The 18,031-nt window shown below is 39.9% G+C and overlaps 2 protein-coding genes across 2 annotated transcripts in view; both read right to left on the reverse strand.

Moving 5' to 3' along the window:
* Positions 1-210: 210 nt before the first annotated feature.
* Positions 211-11,407, reverse strand: RBM44 (RNA binding motif protein 44). Its single transcript, XM_014951709.1, has 16 exons — positions 10,953-11,407; positions 9,920-10,613; positions 9,747-9,805; positions 8,372-8,548; positions 7,858-8,032; positions 7,752-7,777; positions 6,729-6,801; positions 6,332-6,434; positions 5,848-5,979; positions 5,328-5,401; positions 5,153-5,226; positions 4,725-4,841; positions 4,395-4,668; positions 3,467-3,612; positions 3,205-3,352; positions 211-435 (listed from the first exon to the last, which is right to left on the reverse strand). Exons 1-15 carry the CDS (start codon positions 11,405-11,407, stop codon positions 3,223-3,225), a joined length of 2,709 nt encoding a protein of 902 aa, XP_014807195.1. The 3' UTR covers positions 211-435; positions 3,205-3,222.
* A 3,585-nt stretch (positions 11,408-14,992) lies between these two features.
* LRRFIP1 (leucine rich repeat (in FLII) interacting protein 1) overlaps positions 14,993-18,031 on the reverse strand; it is a 235,419-nt gene continuing 232,380 nt past the window's right edge. Inside the window, exon 28 of the mRNA XM_014951710.1 lies at positions 14,993-18,024. Coding sequence (XP_014807196.1) covers positions 17,914-18,024 — 111 coding nt within the window. The 3' untranslated portion in view covers positions 14,993-17,913. The remainder of the gene's footprint in view (positions 18,025-18,031) is intronic.

Consider the following 18,031-nt stretch of genomic DNA (forward strand, 5'->3'; position numbering starts at 1 on the left):
ACACTCCTGATGGCTATTTATTAATATCTTAGCAGCTACAACTACACCTAAAATTAAGTGGCACACAAGAACTGGGGGTTGTGTACTTCAGCCTAGAAAAGCCCTGCTGGTATTAGAGAACTCTCACTTCACCAAAGTGTGATCTTTCGACTTTGGAGAAATCTGCTGAAATACTTGAACCAACTACGGAGAGCAACAAAACTGGGAAAAATCATTTAGTATCTGCATAAACAGAAAAACACCCCAAACTGACCTTTGTTATATTGTCTTGGATAAGACTGTGTATCATACAGTGATGCTACGTGAGTTTTCGTTAAGATCTGCTGAAATAAATCAAACAAGAAACACGGTATGATCTTGGAACAAGCTGGAGTATAGAATTTGCAAAAACCTTTCCAATGGGAGAGGATCGATTCTTCTTAATTGGAAAGCCATCTATATAAAAAGAAAACAAACAAACAGAAGCATCGGATAAATTTTGCGTGCACACACTCAAATTGAAATAAGAGGAAGATGAGCAGCTTTAGCACCCCAGAAAAATCACTAAAAGCTATGATAATTTTGCTATGTCCTGTAGAAGTACACAGAATAGTGAGGTTTCCTAGCTTCAAGAATCACATGGAAGAAATTACTACAATAAAATAACAGGTTTTTATGCAGCAAATCATGTCTAGTGGTTTTTTTTTATTAATTCAATTAATTAAAAATTAAGTTCTCAAATAATCATTTAGGAGCATGTAGAATCTAATTTTTTAAGTTAATTCAATTAATTAAAAATTTAGTTATCAAATAATCATTTAGGAGCATGTAGAATCTATGCACTTCTCTGCACAATTCTGAATGTTTCACCAGCTTGGAAGAACATAAGGCTCTGAAATGGTGTTTCTTGGTGGACACTTAACCCTTCAGGAAAATCTGAAGCTACAGACACACCACAATTAGTATAGATGAGCTTTGAGCAGAATAATCTTTGCTTAAATACATTACATACTTGTTTCTTACTATGGAAAGATGAGAATCCTTTTTCCCTGTAACTTATGAATGCCTTGGCTATTTCACAGCTCCCTCACCATGAAAGCAAAAATGATTCACATCATCATCTCTTTAGCAAAGCAACAGAAAAAAATACCATCATAGGAACAATTATGAATGTAAAGCCCACACACAATTAAAAAAAAAAAAAAAATCAAACTAAACAAAAATAAATCCCTTGACAAGGAAAGGCCAGCACATTTGAGGCTGTTAAAACCTTACTAATTGAAAATACTTTCAAGTGTAAGTTTTTTAATGAGCTCATGTCTGAATCTGCAGTCCTGCAGAAGTCAGTCAATAGATTAATATGAAGACTTTTCTTTTATAAATTTTATTTTGATTCGTAGAGGCATCTCTAAAAGCTCACGGGTCGGTCAAATGCCAAACTAACAAACTTATGTTACACTAATCCTTTCAGAAGGAAATTGGCCAAACATGCATATTGGTTGAGATTCTTTCATGCTCTTCCTTGGTATTACCTTATGCTGTATGTAAAATTCCATCCCATGTCTCTATGCATTCAACATAATCTACAGTCAGTCTTTCTGAAGGCCTTTTCCAGTCACTGATATTACTTCCCAGAACAAGGACTGAGATAAACGGCCTATAAGCATTTATTTGTATATTTTAATGCATTTAGGGAAGCTTTTCTAGCCCAGGTGTCTGCTTCATCTTAAGACTTGCCATTTGGAAGAGGTGGTATCGATTAAAACCAAACTAACTCCTTGACATCCTTGAAACAGGAGCTTTGAGACCAAAAACAGAGCATTAAGAATTTGATGCAGTTTTGGGAAGAAATGGTACAGAAGGATAAATATCATACAACTGGACAGATTGTGTTTGTGGGCAAAAGCGAAGCTGAAGCACTGCTAAGAATCACAGAATGACATGGGGTTGGAAGGGGGAAGAAACGGTACATAAGAATAAATATACAACCGGACAGATTGTGTTCGTGGGCAGAAGTGAAACTGGAGCACCGCTAAGAATCACAGAATGATATGGGGATGGAAGGGACCTCTGGAGATCATCTACTCCAACCCCCCTGCCAAAATAGGTCCACCTGGAGCAAGGTCCCACAGGAACGTGTCCAGGTGGGTTTGGAATGTCTCCAGAGAAGGAGACTCCACCACCTCCCTGGGCAACCCTGTTCCAGGGCTCTGCCACCTTCAAAGTAATGAAGTTCCTCCTCACGTGTAGGCAGAACTTCCATATGTTCAAGTTTATGCGCATTTCCTCTTGTCCTGTCCCTGGGCACCACTGAAAACGTATAGGCAGAACTTCCTATGTTCAAGTTTGTGCCCATTTCCTCTTGTCCTGTCCCTGGGCACCACTGAAAAAAGACCGGCCCCATCCTCTTGACACCCTCTCTTCCCCAGACTAAAAAGACCCAAGTCCCTCAGTCTCTCCTCGCGAGAGAGATGCTCCAGGCCCCTCATCATCTTTGCAGCCCTCTGCTGGACCCTCTCCAGCAGTTCCCTGTCCTCCTGGAACCAGGGAGCCCAGAACTGGACACAGAGCTCCAAGAACACACAGGGCAGTGTGAGAAACCTGGCAGCAAAGCAGCCTTAAAGCAAGCAGAATACCAAACTTAGTAGGAGACTTAAACAAGTGCCAACTCAAGGATGTCTTCTACAGGAAAATACACATACACCCCCTTGAATTTCAGGCCGTGTTTTTAGCACGCTCAGCTTTCTCCAGCGTCCTGCAGAATTCAGTGCTGTGTCATCACACAAGATGTCCTTTAACATGAAAAAACTAAAAGGCATACAATCTTACTCTGTTAGATTTCTAGTCCAGAACTGAATTTCATACATCTGACAAAAATCATCAGTTTTTAAACCAAAAAAATCAAACCTATGCTGAAATTTCTTTCTGAACTGCTACACAAGGCCTGGCCATTAGGTGTCACCTTTGTCCAGAAGATGTGCTCCACGAAGCTAATCAATAAGACAGTTTCCGTAACACAAACCCCAAGTTTTATAGAACGCATAGACCTAACGAGCTAATCTGTTTAGAAATGTTCTGTAAAAAAGCTAACAATCCTTCCAAGCTATTGTTTCAGTGGATTCATTCAGGTACTTCTTGCATATCTTTATACTGAATTAGTTACTAATCTAGTCATGCTATACAGCTACACAAATTCCATGTATTTCTGTAGGCTAGAATACTCACTTATTTACGTTGCTTTTCTCACCCACGGTTGGGGTTCGATTTCTTTAGAATTACAGAGGTCCTTTTCACAATTGAATTGATGGACAAGCCACTTAGGATACCTTTGTTATTCTTCCTCACCTCCAGCAAAGCATCCACAATTCTGTCTCTGTACAAATAAAAGAAAGAAATGTTTACATCACATTCTGTGCAACACATTTAGTTACCATGGATATTGGATCCATTACAAAACAGGGCAGAAATAAAATCCAAATACTGTCACCTGCTAGCCTCTGGATGCATTTCTTGAAGTTTCTTCATTAATTTGGTAAAGCTGCTCAAGTTCAATGTATGAGGAGAAATAAAGGCATCGTATGAATTAGTGGAGAAAGGAGCAGATGTTTTGGGCCGAAGATTTTCTCCAGTATCCTAGAATTACATCACAAGAAGCAAAAAGTGAATGGGGTACATATTCTACAAGTAATACCATAAATCTTTACTACTAATAAATATACCTGTTATGGAAAAAAAAAAATAGATACAGATTCAGATCACTAAGTTATTGTAGTACAGCCAGTCATATTATCCAATCTGTAAATTGGAAATAAAACTATACATGGATTTATGTGTAATGGACGGTCCTGCTACATTAAATTAGATCCAATTTGTATTTCCCAGAGGACTAGCATGCTTAAAGTTAGATCCCCAAAGGTAGCTATCTATATAGTTTATGAGAGCAACACCAGCAATCACTAACTTTGCCTTATCCTCCAAGACCCAACCTAAGCAAATACAAAAAGAATATATTTATAAACGTGATGATTCTCTAGATTTATATTTTAAACCCAGGAGTTTCCCCTCTAATATCCCCAAAACTTCCTGTGTAAAATCAAAACACGTTCCCGTGAAAAAAGTGTTAAAAGTGGAAACTCCAAAGAGGAGAAAAACATGACAAAAAATCTAGTGCAAATGGCTGGGTTCCCAACTGGTGTAGGATTAAGAAAAAAAGATGGAGTATGAAAATTTGATGCAGGGGCAAATAAATGGTGCTCTCACTCTTCTGCAGCATGCCAGAAATTTATTACTGACATATCACACGTTTTACTATCCTATCCTACTATCTATATACACTGTATGTAATGTGTTATGGAATGAGAAGTTTTAAGGCTCTTAATCTGTCATATACAGGAGCCTTAGAAATAATTATTTACCTTTTGATTAACTCGAAGGACAGAATGTGCCGAATCTTCAGCAGATGATTTCAGACCAGGGCACTTTGTTTCTGAAGGTACTTTCACAGAGCAAGAAATTTTTGATGAAGTTATGGGAAGGAGTTGCATTTTCTCAGAATCAGAGGTGGCATCAGGTGCTTTCACAGAATTAGAAGCTGAAGTGAGCAGTTTATCTTGATCATTTCTTTGACCAACAGGTTGGATTTCATGCCAAATCTTATTTGTAAGCATTTGGGAAACCAAAGATTTGTTCACGAGTTCAACACTTATTGTTTTTCCATTTATTTTTTTCTGGTCCATTTCCTCTCCGCTGATGAATTATTCACAAGTTCAACACTTATTGTTTGTCCATTTATTTTTTTCTGGTCCATTTCCTCTACAGCTAACTTTGCTTTATTAGTTTCCTTAAAGCAAAGAAATGCATATCTAAGATACAGAATAAAAAATAAAAAAAAAGGAAACGAAGTAAAACACAAATTACTATCAGTAAGAATAAATAATGGTTCTCATCTTTCAAATATTAACTGTCTTTCAGTTAAACTCAACAGAAAATTTCAGACTGCTTAAATTTTCCTAATATCAGAAGCTGTCTGGAATAACAAGTTTTGGTCAACCTATCTCTACCTACATTAATTACTGGAACAAAATTTAAATAAATTATTAACTCCCATCTCCCATAATTCACTTAGTTTGACAGCAAAAAAAATCTGAAACAAGTAAAACTTCTATTAATATACCTGTGGTTGTCAGAATCCACACAGGTAAGAATGTCAGAAATCTGATACTTCTGGAAATGGGATCTTAAATCACCCTACAAAATAGAAGCACATTTTGGTTGCAAATACATAGTATGAAAGAATTCAGAAAAGAGGCAAGTCATTAATACTACTATGTAAATAAGAACAGGCATACCTCTGACACTGAGGAACTTAGGCCACCAACACGAATAAAAGAACACTCATTTCCACTCTCCATTATCTTCGCTTCTAATAGTAGTAGAAAGCAGTGTTAGTAACTATTCCTGTTCAGTCACTGACCATTCCCAGTTAAGTCTTAAGAAACCAGTATGGGGAAACAGCAGGAAGAGAGAAAAAGAAAGATTTCAAGCTACACGATTTACTAAGTTGTTTAACATAGGTAAAGTTTTTAAGGAAAAGTGTGGATGAAAATAGCTAAATACAAGCATTCACTGCAAGGCAGTGGAAAAATGATTTACTAAATTGTTTAACATAGGTAAAGTTTTCAAGGAAAAACGTGGATGAAAATAGCCAAATATCTGTACAAGCATTCACTGCAAGGCAGTGGAAAAATAAGTTTGAAAACCCAGCTAGCATTTTTTTGACTTTTACTTATGCTTGTTGAAGGAAAAGATTACTCACATAATAAACAAACACCATTAGGAGGTATGGCAGCTTAAAGGACACGACCTCACCTCCTAAATCAGCTGTGCCTTGTTTTTCTTGTTGCTTTTTTGTTTCTTCGGATATTACAGAAAAATCTGCTACCGTTGGGTCCTCTTTAGCATCAAACCAATCCTCATTCCCTTCTTCATTTTTCACGCAGCCTTAACAGTCAAAATAGATTTCAGTGTGTTAAAATTCAGACCGTGATATGTCATATGAATGAGTACAAATTTGTGTGTGCTTAAGAGGCTTCCAGCTACCTACATGATTTGGCACCACGTTATGAAGAAGAGATGACACACACTACTTCTCATTTTTTATTTAAGTAGCAACTTTTTTTTCAAGATATGAAGTATAATGTGGGGCTGATATAACATTAAGCATTCCTTCACAGAAAGGAAAGTTGAGTATTGACATATGTGTCTTCCACACGGTTTGTTTTTGGGTTGTTTTTTTTCCCAACAACTTAATTAACAAATAATGTAGCATTTATACTAGGAGCAGATCGCTTACCGTGTTCTGCATCGTGATCTTCATGTTGTTCTTCAAATGTCTTGGAGGAAGCAGTCTCACTTGGCTGACTGCCATCAGTTAAACATAAGGTCTGTGGATCGTCCTATAAACAGGTTTCAGTTATGGCATAGCACTTGCACCTGATTATATATTATTTTGCTGAGCTTCAGAATATGAAAAAGGTAAATTTTAAAAAGTTAACCTACTGATCATCTTTGGGAACCCTCAAGATTTTGAAAGGGCAATAAACATTTTGGTGACATCAGCTGCATTTGCAATTACTGGCAGAGAATCTCAGTTTGAGCCTTGAAGAATGGGATTATATTTGCATATACCTAAGAGAAGACCAGGCTTCACAACATAACATCTAGGAAGCTCAGTAATGAAGAAGTCCTACCATGCTGAAAGATGTTTTCCTTTCTTGCAGTTTTGGTGCTTCAAAGTCAGCTTCTCTTGTGCCTGAAACAGAACTAAAACCGATCCAAGAATTTAATACAAAATATGGCACAACAATTTTAAATTCTACAATAATACCAAGTACTCTGAAATATTAATTTAATTATTTCCATAAACTCACAGTACAATAAATAAAATGTACTTAATAGAAAACTTTGGTTCTCATTTTAAGCTAAGATTTGACACCTGTATTTTTAAAAGCACTGGTTGCAACCTGAAACATAAAGCTACATTCTAGGTTTATCTTAGGTTGTTTTTCCTTTATACCTAGATGGCTTTCTGTGTGATGTTTTGATGTATGTTTTTACAATTGGAAATCTCTGTGCTGCTTTTTTTTTTTTTTTTTTTTTAAGTAATTTTACTAACACTTAACAAGAAATTTGAAAAAGATCTCTAGTTGTTTACCTGACGCAGCAAAATCTTACTGCCAAATTTGTTTTAATCTTCACTTACATAAAGTAACTGGCCATGGTTCTTGAGCATGCAGTAGCATACATATGCTTGAAACATTAAATTATATTTCTATCATTCTTCATAACTGAATGACAATCCTAGCAGAACAGCTGTTTATATGCCTCACATTATCTTTGTTGGCAGTGAAGTCTTTCTGTTTTGATAAGGGTTTTTTTGTGGGTTTTGTTTTGTTTTTAAGACCGAGCATTAAGATTAGAAACAAAGATTTTAATGAAAGTAGCGAACCAGGAAAATTACCTGTAAATTGAAAACTTTTGCTATAAAGATAGTAAAAATACAACGCCATAGTTTGCACATTCAAACACTACAGAGTAAAAATCTCCTTGAAATAAAATCACTGTACCCAAAGTGCTATGCTAGTCTTTCAGCTGAACAGTTTTGGAGCAACAAGATACATCCTGAAATAAAGACATTCTAAATTTAATATATTTTAAACTCACTTCTCACTTATTTTGAACTTTAATAAATACAACAAATGAGGACTACTTACTTATAGCAAAGATCATCTCTGAACAACTGTCAAAAAAGAAAAGATTTGTCTTAATATTCTGAAGAAAACCTTTTATATTAAAAACAAAAAGCAATTAAGAAATTACCTTGCATGGGACATAAGAGGAGGAGATTTGGAACAACTTCATCTCAACTGACAGTGGTGGAAGTGCATTTAAAGGTACACCCATTTTTATTTTCATTCTCATAGTGTTGTAATTCTTTTTTAGCTCTTCCAAAACCAACACGAGAGATGAACCTAATTCAGCATTGCCATTACATCTGTCAAAATACGTATAAGAAAATAAGATCAGACATTTCATTTCTCTTACTGCTTCCAGAATTGCCCAAACATTTTACAGCGTTTCAGGATTCCTCCACATCGCACAAGAAGAGGAGCTCACTCCTAAATGACATGGGACCTCTTTGGAGCCATACTCTGCTTGACAGCTTTAAGAGGTGCTTAAAATAATACTAAGAGTTAAGATAAACTCTTTTAGACAACAACACTAACTATAAACACTATTACAAGCTATGGATCGAATACCCCAGTAGCATATAGCAATTAACGCCTTTTAAACAAGTTATCAATTTCATTTCAAAGGACATTAAAGTACATACCTGCTAAAACATGTGTTTTCCTCCAAAGCCAGCTTGTAAATCTTCAAGCAGTGCTGATAGCACATCTGATAATGAGCGTTAAGAATCTGCAGCTCTGCTTCAATCGCTCTCTGCAGGAGTTTTTGACAGTCGCTTGATGCAGAATTCTTCACAGCTTGTTTGTCAAGGTGTACCAGCCTTTAAAATAATAATAATTAAAAATAATAAAATATTGAAGCCCTTGAACAGGTCATTATGTTATATTTTGAAACAAGTAGCTTTCCAAAAGCTATTTCTGATACAATTTAAGGCAAAAAAAAAAAAAATCAAAACAAAACAAAACAAAGAAATCAGTTCCTCCTATTTGCTACACAGGAAAAATGGTGTCTTACAGTAGCTTTCACCTTTTGATCAACCTTAACTGAGAGGTGGAGAGTCCACGAACACCGTAATAGTTTCTATCTAAAAAGTGTGGTTTTAAGAAGAGAAAGAAACTTTGCAACTCTCTTGATCTACAGACAAAATTATTTTGTTTCCACACTCACAGAATCTTAGGATCTCTGGAGGTCTGCAGCACAATCCACTGTTCAAAGCAGGGCTAACTTCAAAATTAGCTTGGGGTCTTATCCAGCACAGCTTTGTTGTTGGATTTCGGATTGGTTTTTTTGTTTTAAATCTCCAAGAAAGGAGACTAGCATCTCTCTGATGCTGTTAAAATACTACTCTCACTTAGAATTCCCCTCGCTCTAACTGCTATCTCTTGCCCTTTCAAAACACACCTCTGCAAAGAACTTAACTTCTGGGAAATCCACCCCCTGATTGCCAAGAACCGCAGGGAGGTTCCTACCTCCCCAACCTTTCCTCCTCTGGAGTGACCAAAGCCAGTTCCCTCAGTTCTCCCCATGCACCAGGTGCTTCACCAGCTCCCCTCACCATCTCCATGGTCCTCTGGTGGACCTTCCCCAGTCTGCCCATCTCTTTCTTGCACTACAAGGCTTACAGCTGGAGATACCTTTCCAGATGCAACCTCAGGAACACCAAACCAGGAATGACCACTTCCAGATACCTGCTGGTTGCACTTTTGCTAATGCAGCCCCAGGATGTGTCTTCCCTTCTTCACTTAATAGGAGCCCTGCTGACTTACACTCAACTTCTCTTGGCCAGTCTGCAACTGCAGACCAAGGCTGCTTTGGTCTTTGTTCAACTTCAGGAGTTCTTCAGCCCTTTCTTCTCACTTGTCCAGGTCCCTCTGAAAGGCAACCTCCAGCATAGGAGCTGCTACCCAGCAATCCTTTAGTACCATCAGTTTTGCTAAGTCACAGACAACCTTACAATCATGAAAAAAAAATCATATCCAGCATCTAGAATTCCAAACCAAGAACAATTCATGACCTACCTGTCAGCACTTATCTTTAAATCGCTGCTACAAAGCTCATTTTTTGATTCCTGCTGTTCCTAAACAAAAAAAACATTTTAAGAAGTTACACATTTCTGAGCAACTTTTAAGTTAAAAAAAAAAATTTGCATCTCAGCTTTATTTGGTTAGTTGTGGTTTTTGGGGGGAATTACCTGAATTTGTGAACTTCTTCCAGCTATTGCAGTATTGGCACCTGAGTGTTTTTCCAGTGTGTCAGTAAGCTGTGAACACATTTTGTCTGTGCTACTGGCTCCTCCATACGACCAGTCCGTATTGCAAGCGACGTCTGCGCAGGTTTCACGCTGCCATTCCACAGGTCGAGATTTGTTCATCATCGTTATCTCTGTATTAACAGCCCTGGAGGAGAGACAGACCTGAGCGCTGGTGCTCCTGCTTGTTGTAAAGCAAGCTCTAAAATCAGAACTTGCATCAACAGCCTGGTTAACTGTAGAGACGCTGGCAACACTTCTCAAGGTTGAACTCCTGGTTGGAGCATCGTGAAGAGAGCTGGTATTTCCACCTGAGGATTTATCTGCAACTTCCTCCCCAAAAATGGGATCCTTGCGAGTGAGAATTTCAGAGGGTGGAAACTGGGTTTCAGCATCCTTGCTGGCACCGTGCACACACACACCAGATTCTTCACAACTGTAGAAACTGGAGTCCTCTGCACATTCACAAAATTGCACGGCTACTGCCGGGGCCCTTGCCCCTTGCAACAGTAAAGGATTATCTTGCTTCACTGACACTCTGCAAATGTGTCTGTTGTTATTTCCAGACACTTCTTCACTTGTAGCCATTTTGGGTGGCAGTGTGCTGTCCATCAGTGGGATGTCTTTCACCTCTCTATTTTCTAAACCATCACACACGAGCAGATTTGGACAGACCTTTTCTTTACTCCCGCAAAAATGACTTTCCTGTATACATCCACAGAGAATACTATGATACTCTGTTTGCTCTTCCTGACGATCACAAGTCATGCCATTGCAATGTGGCAGAGACAGAGAGTCCTGAAGCAGGTGGGGAAGCTCTGGGATGGTTGCTTCTGGGTAGGCCTGGTCACCTACACCACACTCAGAAGCAGGACAACAACCTTCTGAACCATCAATGAAGTTTGTTTCCTTTGCCACTCCACCCCCTGAAACTTCATGAATTGGATCTGTCAGCTTTAAGGTTTCAATTCCTATGATTTCCCTTTGCTCTGAAAACTCACACGAGCTATTCCTATCATCAAAATCTTGCTCCTGAGCACTGACGTACTCCAGCTGCGAATCTTCACCTGAATTGCTCTGTCTGCAATCATCACACACCCCACAGTTAAAGTGTGTATTGTCACACGCCCTTCCCAACGTATCAGCTTCTTTCTTGCTTTCATCTAACCCTGTGCAGCAAATTCCCATTCTCTTTTTATTATACATTTCAATATCTGCATCCAGAGATGAATTTAAATAAGGTAAGCTTTCCTCTGACAACTTTAATTCTGAAGCATTGGCAGAACGTGCCTGGTCAAAACCAGAGGGGTTAGCTCCTGCTGCAACATCTCTGACAAGCATGTGCTCAGCATCCTCAGAGTAAGAAGAAAGATGTGAGGTCTGACTGAAGCATCTTTTGCTTTTAACGTCGCTGCTCTCTTCAAATGCCATGGTACAAACACTTTTCAGTTCTCCTCTGAAGTAATCCACCACTCACTCCCACTGCAATCTCTCAAAGTCATCAGCTCGTCTCTTCCTATCAGTTTCTCACCTTAATAAAAATTAAGAGAAGTTCAAAATACACCATGGTACACAAAAGGACATTACTGTTTAAAAAACTGTTAAACAACTTATTTTTACCTACTGCATGCTAGTATAGAAGCTAAGAATTACATGGTACATTCTCAAAGAAACCCTAAGAGCTGAAGGAAGTTTTTTAAAAAAATTTGCTGTTCTTGCTTGTGTGATTTCAATCGAGTAAAACCATTCCCAGAGACCAATCAATCCTATTTTCTTACACTCTTGGGCAAAGTTTCCATCCTCTTACCACTTAAGCATTCCTTGCCTGAATCATCAGAACCCCCGTTGAGCTATTTACATTCTACACTAACTCCATGACAGCACACAAGGTGTTTCCACGTGTACAGTGACTCTGCGAGTTAAGATGCTGATGGTCACGGATTCAGTGGCCACAAACTGACTTCGCATCATTCCTGATCATATACTGGCCTGGAAGCACTCCTTGCCACAGAAAGCTTACAGCTTCTTTACCTATTAACAATATATTTACTCTAGGGAATACCCTTCAGTTCAGAGTTATAAAAAAAATAAATTCAAAACTACTTAAATGAGTGAAGAGGAGACTTAAAGCTCTGTGCTTCCCAAGAACAAAAAACCCTTCAGGTGTCAGACAAAGGGGAAAATGGAAACATATTCCTTTCAATTCTGGGGAAACAAGAAGAAACGTTCTAGGGAATATCCTTCAGTTCAGAATTATAAAAAAAAATAAATTCAAAACTACTTAAATGAGTGAAGAGGGAGACTTAAAGCTCTGTGCTTCCCAAGAACAAAAAACCCTTCAGGTGTCAGACAATGGGGAAAATGGAAGCATATTCCTTTCAATTCTGGGGAAACAAGAAGAAATGGTTATCAAGCGCAGGACTGCACGAAAACCTGAGAATCTTCCAGAAAGTCTAAGTCATAAAGGAAAACAGGAAGATGGTTTCTTAGATCCGAGCGCTTCTTTTCGCAACAGCAGAAAGCTGGACAATGCACCAAACCAAAGCAGCACACCTGCTCTGGACTCACGACAAACCTAGTTTCATAGCAAACATGAACAAAAAACAGAGAAAAAGCATGTGGGGATGTAAGACACTCTTTGTGAAGATTGTTTCTTCTAAGTAGTTGCCAATTCTTCCCTGCCTTCCCCTCAAAGCTTATAAATAAGAGGCATATGTACAAACATATTTCTCAGCTATGTATGCTTTCTGAACTACTTAAATGAAACAACAATTTTGTTATAGCCACCAGTCTCTAGCCCAATCTAGCAAATTACAATCCGGTCCGTAACTTTTTGCCCTGGGATGGCGTGAAGACAAACCAACAGGCCCATAAGCTGGGGTTTACTTGCTTCTAAAGACACAAGTCGTCGTGGTTCATCCTCCAGAGGAAGCTGGAAGTTCCAGCTTGGTGAAACACAGCCCATAAGGAACTAAGCAAAGTACTGAGGCGAGACACAGGCTACTGGGGAGCAGTAACAGCACAAGGGGAGACTGGAAACTCAGATTTCTTGGCTACTGCTCTGCTCACTCCAGATATAAATGGTGTGACCCACCATATGTGCACAGGAAGGTTTGCAGAATGGGCCCCTAAGAGATAATTTCATGGCAGCCTTTCCTCACAGGGAAGGACAGCTGGCCTCTTGAATCTGCATCTGCTGATTCTCCGCCACTAGGGATCATCATTAAAATGAGATCATTTAAAAACCACTTAATAAAAAAATCATTTAACAGAAATCATCAATAGAAGCCAGTCACCCTCCAAAAAAAGCTTACCGTGATCTCATTACATGCTTCTACAGTTATGTTTCACAAACGTTAGCTGTCTTATTAAATCTACCTTCATCTCCTAGCTGAAGATTTGAGCAACTCTGTGAAATTAAAAGCCTTGCTGTAACACTACCAAAGTGCATCTCAGATGCCTATACACAAATTACAACACGTATATCACAGAGAAGTGACTTTTTTTGCCCCATTCTTTTTCCTTAAGGTAAGAAACAAGAACCACCACAGCTCTAGGCATGCCCTGGGTAAATAACAACCACCTTGTGACTACTACTGACACTACTAGATACTTAAGAACAGCCAAGAGGGTTAGAAACCGGCACTGATTTTAGAGCACAGCTTCCACCACAGCAGAGCCGCCCCGGGGAGGGCCCTCAGAGCAGCCCAGCACCCCCAACTCGCCCAAAAGGCACCGCCAAGCGGGCAACCCCAACTCACCCCGGCCCTAGGGATGGCCGATCAACCTTCCTGCCGCTCAAACGAAGCCACCTCCCTGCCTCCCGGAACGGAGCTTCTCCTCAGCCTCCCTCAGGGCGACGCGGCCTTATGCAAGGGCTTAGCAGGGAAAGAAAGCCTGAACGGCAGCCTGCGAGGGACAGCAGTGTGTCTTCTTGAGCAGTTATCGAAGTCTGTCAGCAACTGGAAGGCTTCCAGTCTGTATTACAGGTAGTGGAGAGAAACGCACTGAAGCGGGTAATGTTACCTCAGAAACACCGGTTTCTGCGCTGGAGGTTACCAGTCGTAAACGTACACGTTATTTTTATGAGTTTGTTCTGGGCCTCACTCCTTTTGAACACATATGCATAGAGGTCTTTGTTCAGTGTGCAAAACATGTCTTGTCTGCCTACGACAAACTAAACCCCAAACCCATGCAATTCATTGTTTAGAGCTCTTAAAAGAGCAGAGACACGCCCTAACCCCTTCCCCAGTGTATTTCATGTAAGCTGTGAGAAAATGCCCATGATAGCACAAGATGAAATTCAATACTAAAACTGACAGGTTTTTGATGAACATAGTTGCTTCTTGTGAGGGATTCTTCGGGGAGAGGAGCTATGGGAGCTACCTGTATGTTCACCACAAACACTTTTTAAAATAGAGGGTTTTTAAAATGAAAGGCTGAGAGAGCTGGGGTTCTTTAGCCTGGAGAAGAGAAGGCTGAAGGGAGACCTTCTCAATGCTGACAAGTATCTAAAGGGTGGGTTGAGGGAGGATGGAGCCGGACTCTTCTCAGTGGTTCCCAGGGACAGGACGAGGGGCAACGGGCACAAGCTGGACCATGGGAAGTTCCACTCCAATGTGAGGAAGAACTTCTCTGGGGTGAGGGTGGCAGAGCCCTGGCAGAGGCTGCCCAGGGAGGCTGTGGAGTCCCCTTCTCTGGAGATCTTCAAGCCCCACCTGGATGCTCCTGAGTGATTTGCTCTGGGCAACTCTGCTTTGGCAGGGGAGTTGGACTGGATGATCTCGAGAAGGTCCCTTCCAACTCTGACAATTCTGTGATTCCGTTATTAATCCCATTAGCAATACTGTTGAAGTTTCTCCTGATGGGAGGCTGTCCCCAAGCGCACCATTAGAAATGTTAATATTCAGGGCTATGTCTCACACCAGTGCCCTTTGTACATTTTACAACCAGTTTTGCTCACATCTGTGTTTCTACAGTGATACATCAGAAAGGAAAATGAGCCCATTACACCAGTTATCATCCAAAAAGTCTGTATTTTCCAAGAGAACTTCGACCAGTAACATCATCATGACAGACCACTCCATAAAAACTACCCCAACAAGTGACATTTTTATTGGCGAGTTCTGCTAATGGATTTCCTTTTCCACGCTTGTACCTCCGAACAGGTTTGATGTAAAAAACAAAACTAAACAAAACAATTCAGGTAACATTCCATTTTGCAAACAATAAAATTATTTAACACTTAAAAAATAAACCAATAGCAATTTTAAATACAAATTCTAGGAAATCTTGTCCTGGTTCCCCCACCAGGAGCCGTTCCTCGCCATGGTACCACCACCACTCTGCCTCAGCGGGTACCGAGGCTCTCTCCCATTTGGAGCTCAAATTAAAAGGACGGGGCATGTGCTAGCATCACCATTCCAAGCCCTGTTGTTGTACATTCTTCACAGGAAAACATAAAAACAGTTTGCAGTAAGCCACCCAGTACTTCCTTTATTCTAAAGCTAAGTCATACTGGTAAAGTTGGGTCGGGGAGGGGAGGGAGGAAACGTGGCTTCAACATTCAGCTACTTTAATCACACACAAAGATTTCTACTAAGAGCATATCCAGGTCGAAATACACATCTGATTTCCGTCATGAGGTTAATGCTTAATGGGGTGCAAGATGCAAATCTACTTTGAAATAATAAACACATCACTTCTTGATGAGCAAAGTTAATATTTTTAGCCTTTTGGACCAATGGGTAGTTGCTGGGTTGTTTCTCATGACTCTTGCCGGGAGAGACAGTTTTCACTCCTGCCACATATAAAAAGATGACCCGGTGGCAATCACACACACCTTTGTCATCAGTTAGGAAGATGTTGTATTTAGCACACTTCTTTGCATTCTGAAAAAAATTCTTAGTTTATTCCTTAGGCCCCAGAGGCTTTGTACACCAGAAATTACACAAGTCAACCACAGAAAATTGCAAATTGGTATCCACAGCGATTTTGAGGTATTCCACAAGAAACCTGGCTCTGCACCTGAATGTTCCTCTCAAAAACCGAAAAAACAGAAAAAGAACCCAAAGCCCTAGCTGGAGTGGACATTTCATTTCAATGATTCGTTTAATCCCCACGTTCCACCACATCTGATCAACAAGGACATACTTATTTCCCCACGGGCACAAAAAAAAAAGAAAACCTTCATGCTTTTCCCCATGGATACAAAAAAAAAAAAGAAAAACCTTCTTCATCCTTTTCCTGGAATATTGATTTCAGTGCTTCGTTCCTAAATTTCTGAGTGCACTCAGAAGAGATGAAGAGAGAGGTGTTATTTTCTAGCCAAACCAGAGAAACACATTCAGACACTGTTTTTTGGTTAATTTAATTTGTGAAGGTGCTCTAAAGAAGATACCAGCGATCCCCTTAACGTCGAAAATAGCAGCGGTTCATGCTCTTAAACTCCAGTCTGCGAGGAAGAGGCTGGGGAAAGACCGGGACTGGAGATGCTGAAGACCAAGTTAAGAAGGAATGGTCTTCCAGGTCTGGATTTGGCTTGATAGAACCATATCTATTGAGGCAGTCAGCATGGACAGAAGGTTGCTCCTGTGGAACAGGAGATGGTGTTTCATGGCGTGAGGAGGTTCCTAAGGGGCTGGTTGCCTGCCTTACTCACGAGCTTTTCTGTTAGGGCTGAAGGGGGAAGGGCAGCTTTATTCTTCAGGTAACTGCTGTTCTCCTTTGAGTAGTACATTCAGAACACTTTCCAAGAAACCAGAGCTGTAGTGCTAGCTGTGTATACAACAAACCACCTGCGACATTTTTATCGGTTAGGTTATTTTTCATGAAAAGTGGAAAACCTTTACAGTGACCTCACAGCAGGAAACGATTCGCTACTTCTGTATTTGTAGAAAAACCATAGGCAGGAATATGTTCTAAAGTGCTTCTTTACTTATCAGTTACTTCTTTAAAAATTAGATTTGCATTTTGTAGCGGCATAGTTTCCTAGTAGTTCATGGACCAGTAGATAGTTTCTGATGTAAAAAACCCATTACGTACTTTGTTTAAGCAAATGACACTTGCTTTGACAAATGCACCAAAGTGAGTGATCTAAGTGCAAAACCCACCATTTCTTAAAACACGGCCTTATGCTGGTTTATTAATGCAACTTTACATCCTTTAAAAGTAGTTTACTTCAATTCCAAGAGCAAGGATTAAATAATACAAGTAAAAGTTGAAAATTCAATGAAGCTATTGCCTATTTACCCTGAAATAAAATAGTCTTATGATTCAGCTGGTGCAAAAATCCCTCCAAACACCTTTGTTTTATTGGCAAAGTCATTTAAGGTCACTTTTGCTTCCAAGACCATCTTATTCCATGGTTTCCACTGAAGGAGTTTTGCTTTGTAATGGCTTGTGGTTCCACAGTGATTTGTAAATGAAAAAAACCTACTACGAATAACTCTACCGGAGTCACTAAATTACAGATACTGTCATGAGAAAGTCCAAAACTTACAGTGTTTTTTGTTTCTTTCTTTGTTTTAAATTTTCAGCAAGACACAAAATTCCAGTCCAGTTAAAGAGTTTTCTTTGAATACCATTTTAAATGGCAATAAATGGCTGCTGTGCCTTCTGGCTGGAGAACTTAACGCGACGCCCGATGTGCTTCTTACGTGGTAGGCGGATATTGTTACTTCAGAGGTACCCAAAGAACGGTGTAGAAGGGCTCCCGCAGGGCACAGCCATTTGGATCAGCTACTCCTAGGGATATAGTGCAGTAGGTTTGGATCTGCGGAGAGAGAACCACAGCTGGGTGGCACGTAGCAAATGTTGGGGTTGTCTGTTCTCAGAAGGCATGACACAAAGCATCCCGGGGACAGCAAGAGACAGAAGCATCTGCGACGTTGTTCTGGTTCTGTCAAGTAGTCGGAGCTTCCATCGGGAGGCGGCGGTTATTGCTGAGACAGTAAAGCACTCCGGTTGGCTTTCATCTTCTCCAAGCGTTTCACTAGGTGACCGTTGCTGACTTCAAGCTCTTCTGTTTTATCCAACGCTGAACGCAACTGAAGG

Source organism: Calidris pugnax, unplaced genomic scaffold (assembly GCF_001431845.1).
Source record: "Calidris pugnax isolate Ruff unplaced genomic scaffold, ASM143184v1 scaffold184, whole genome shotgun sequence".
In the NCBI taxonomy this organism is placed as follows: Eukaryota; Metazoa; Chordata; class Aves; order Charadriiformes; family Scolopacidae; genus Calidris; species Calidris pugnax.

What these genes read in the sequence shown, in the direction of transcription:
- RBM44 (XM_014951709.1), bottom strand. Translation starts at nt 11,407, where the DNA reads ATGGCATTTGAAGAGAGCAGCGACGTTAAAAGCAAAAGATGCTTCAGT. An exon ending in AGATCACGATGCAGAACACG is followed by an intron (nt 5,980 to 6,331) that starts GTAAGCGATCTG and finishes TTGACTGTTAAG; the next exon opens with GCTGCGTGAAAAATGAAGAA. An exon ending in AGGCACAGCTGATTTAGGAG is followed by an intron (nt 5,402 to 5,847) that starts GTGAGGTCGTGT and finishes TACTACTATTAG; the next exon opens with AAGCGAAGATAATGGAGAGT.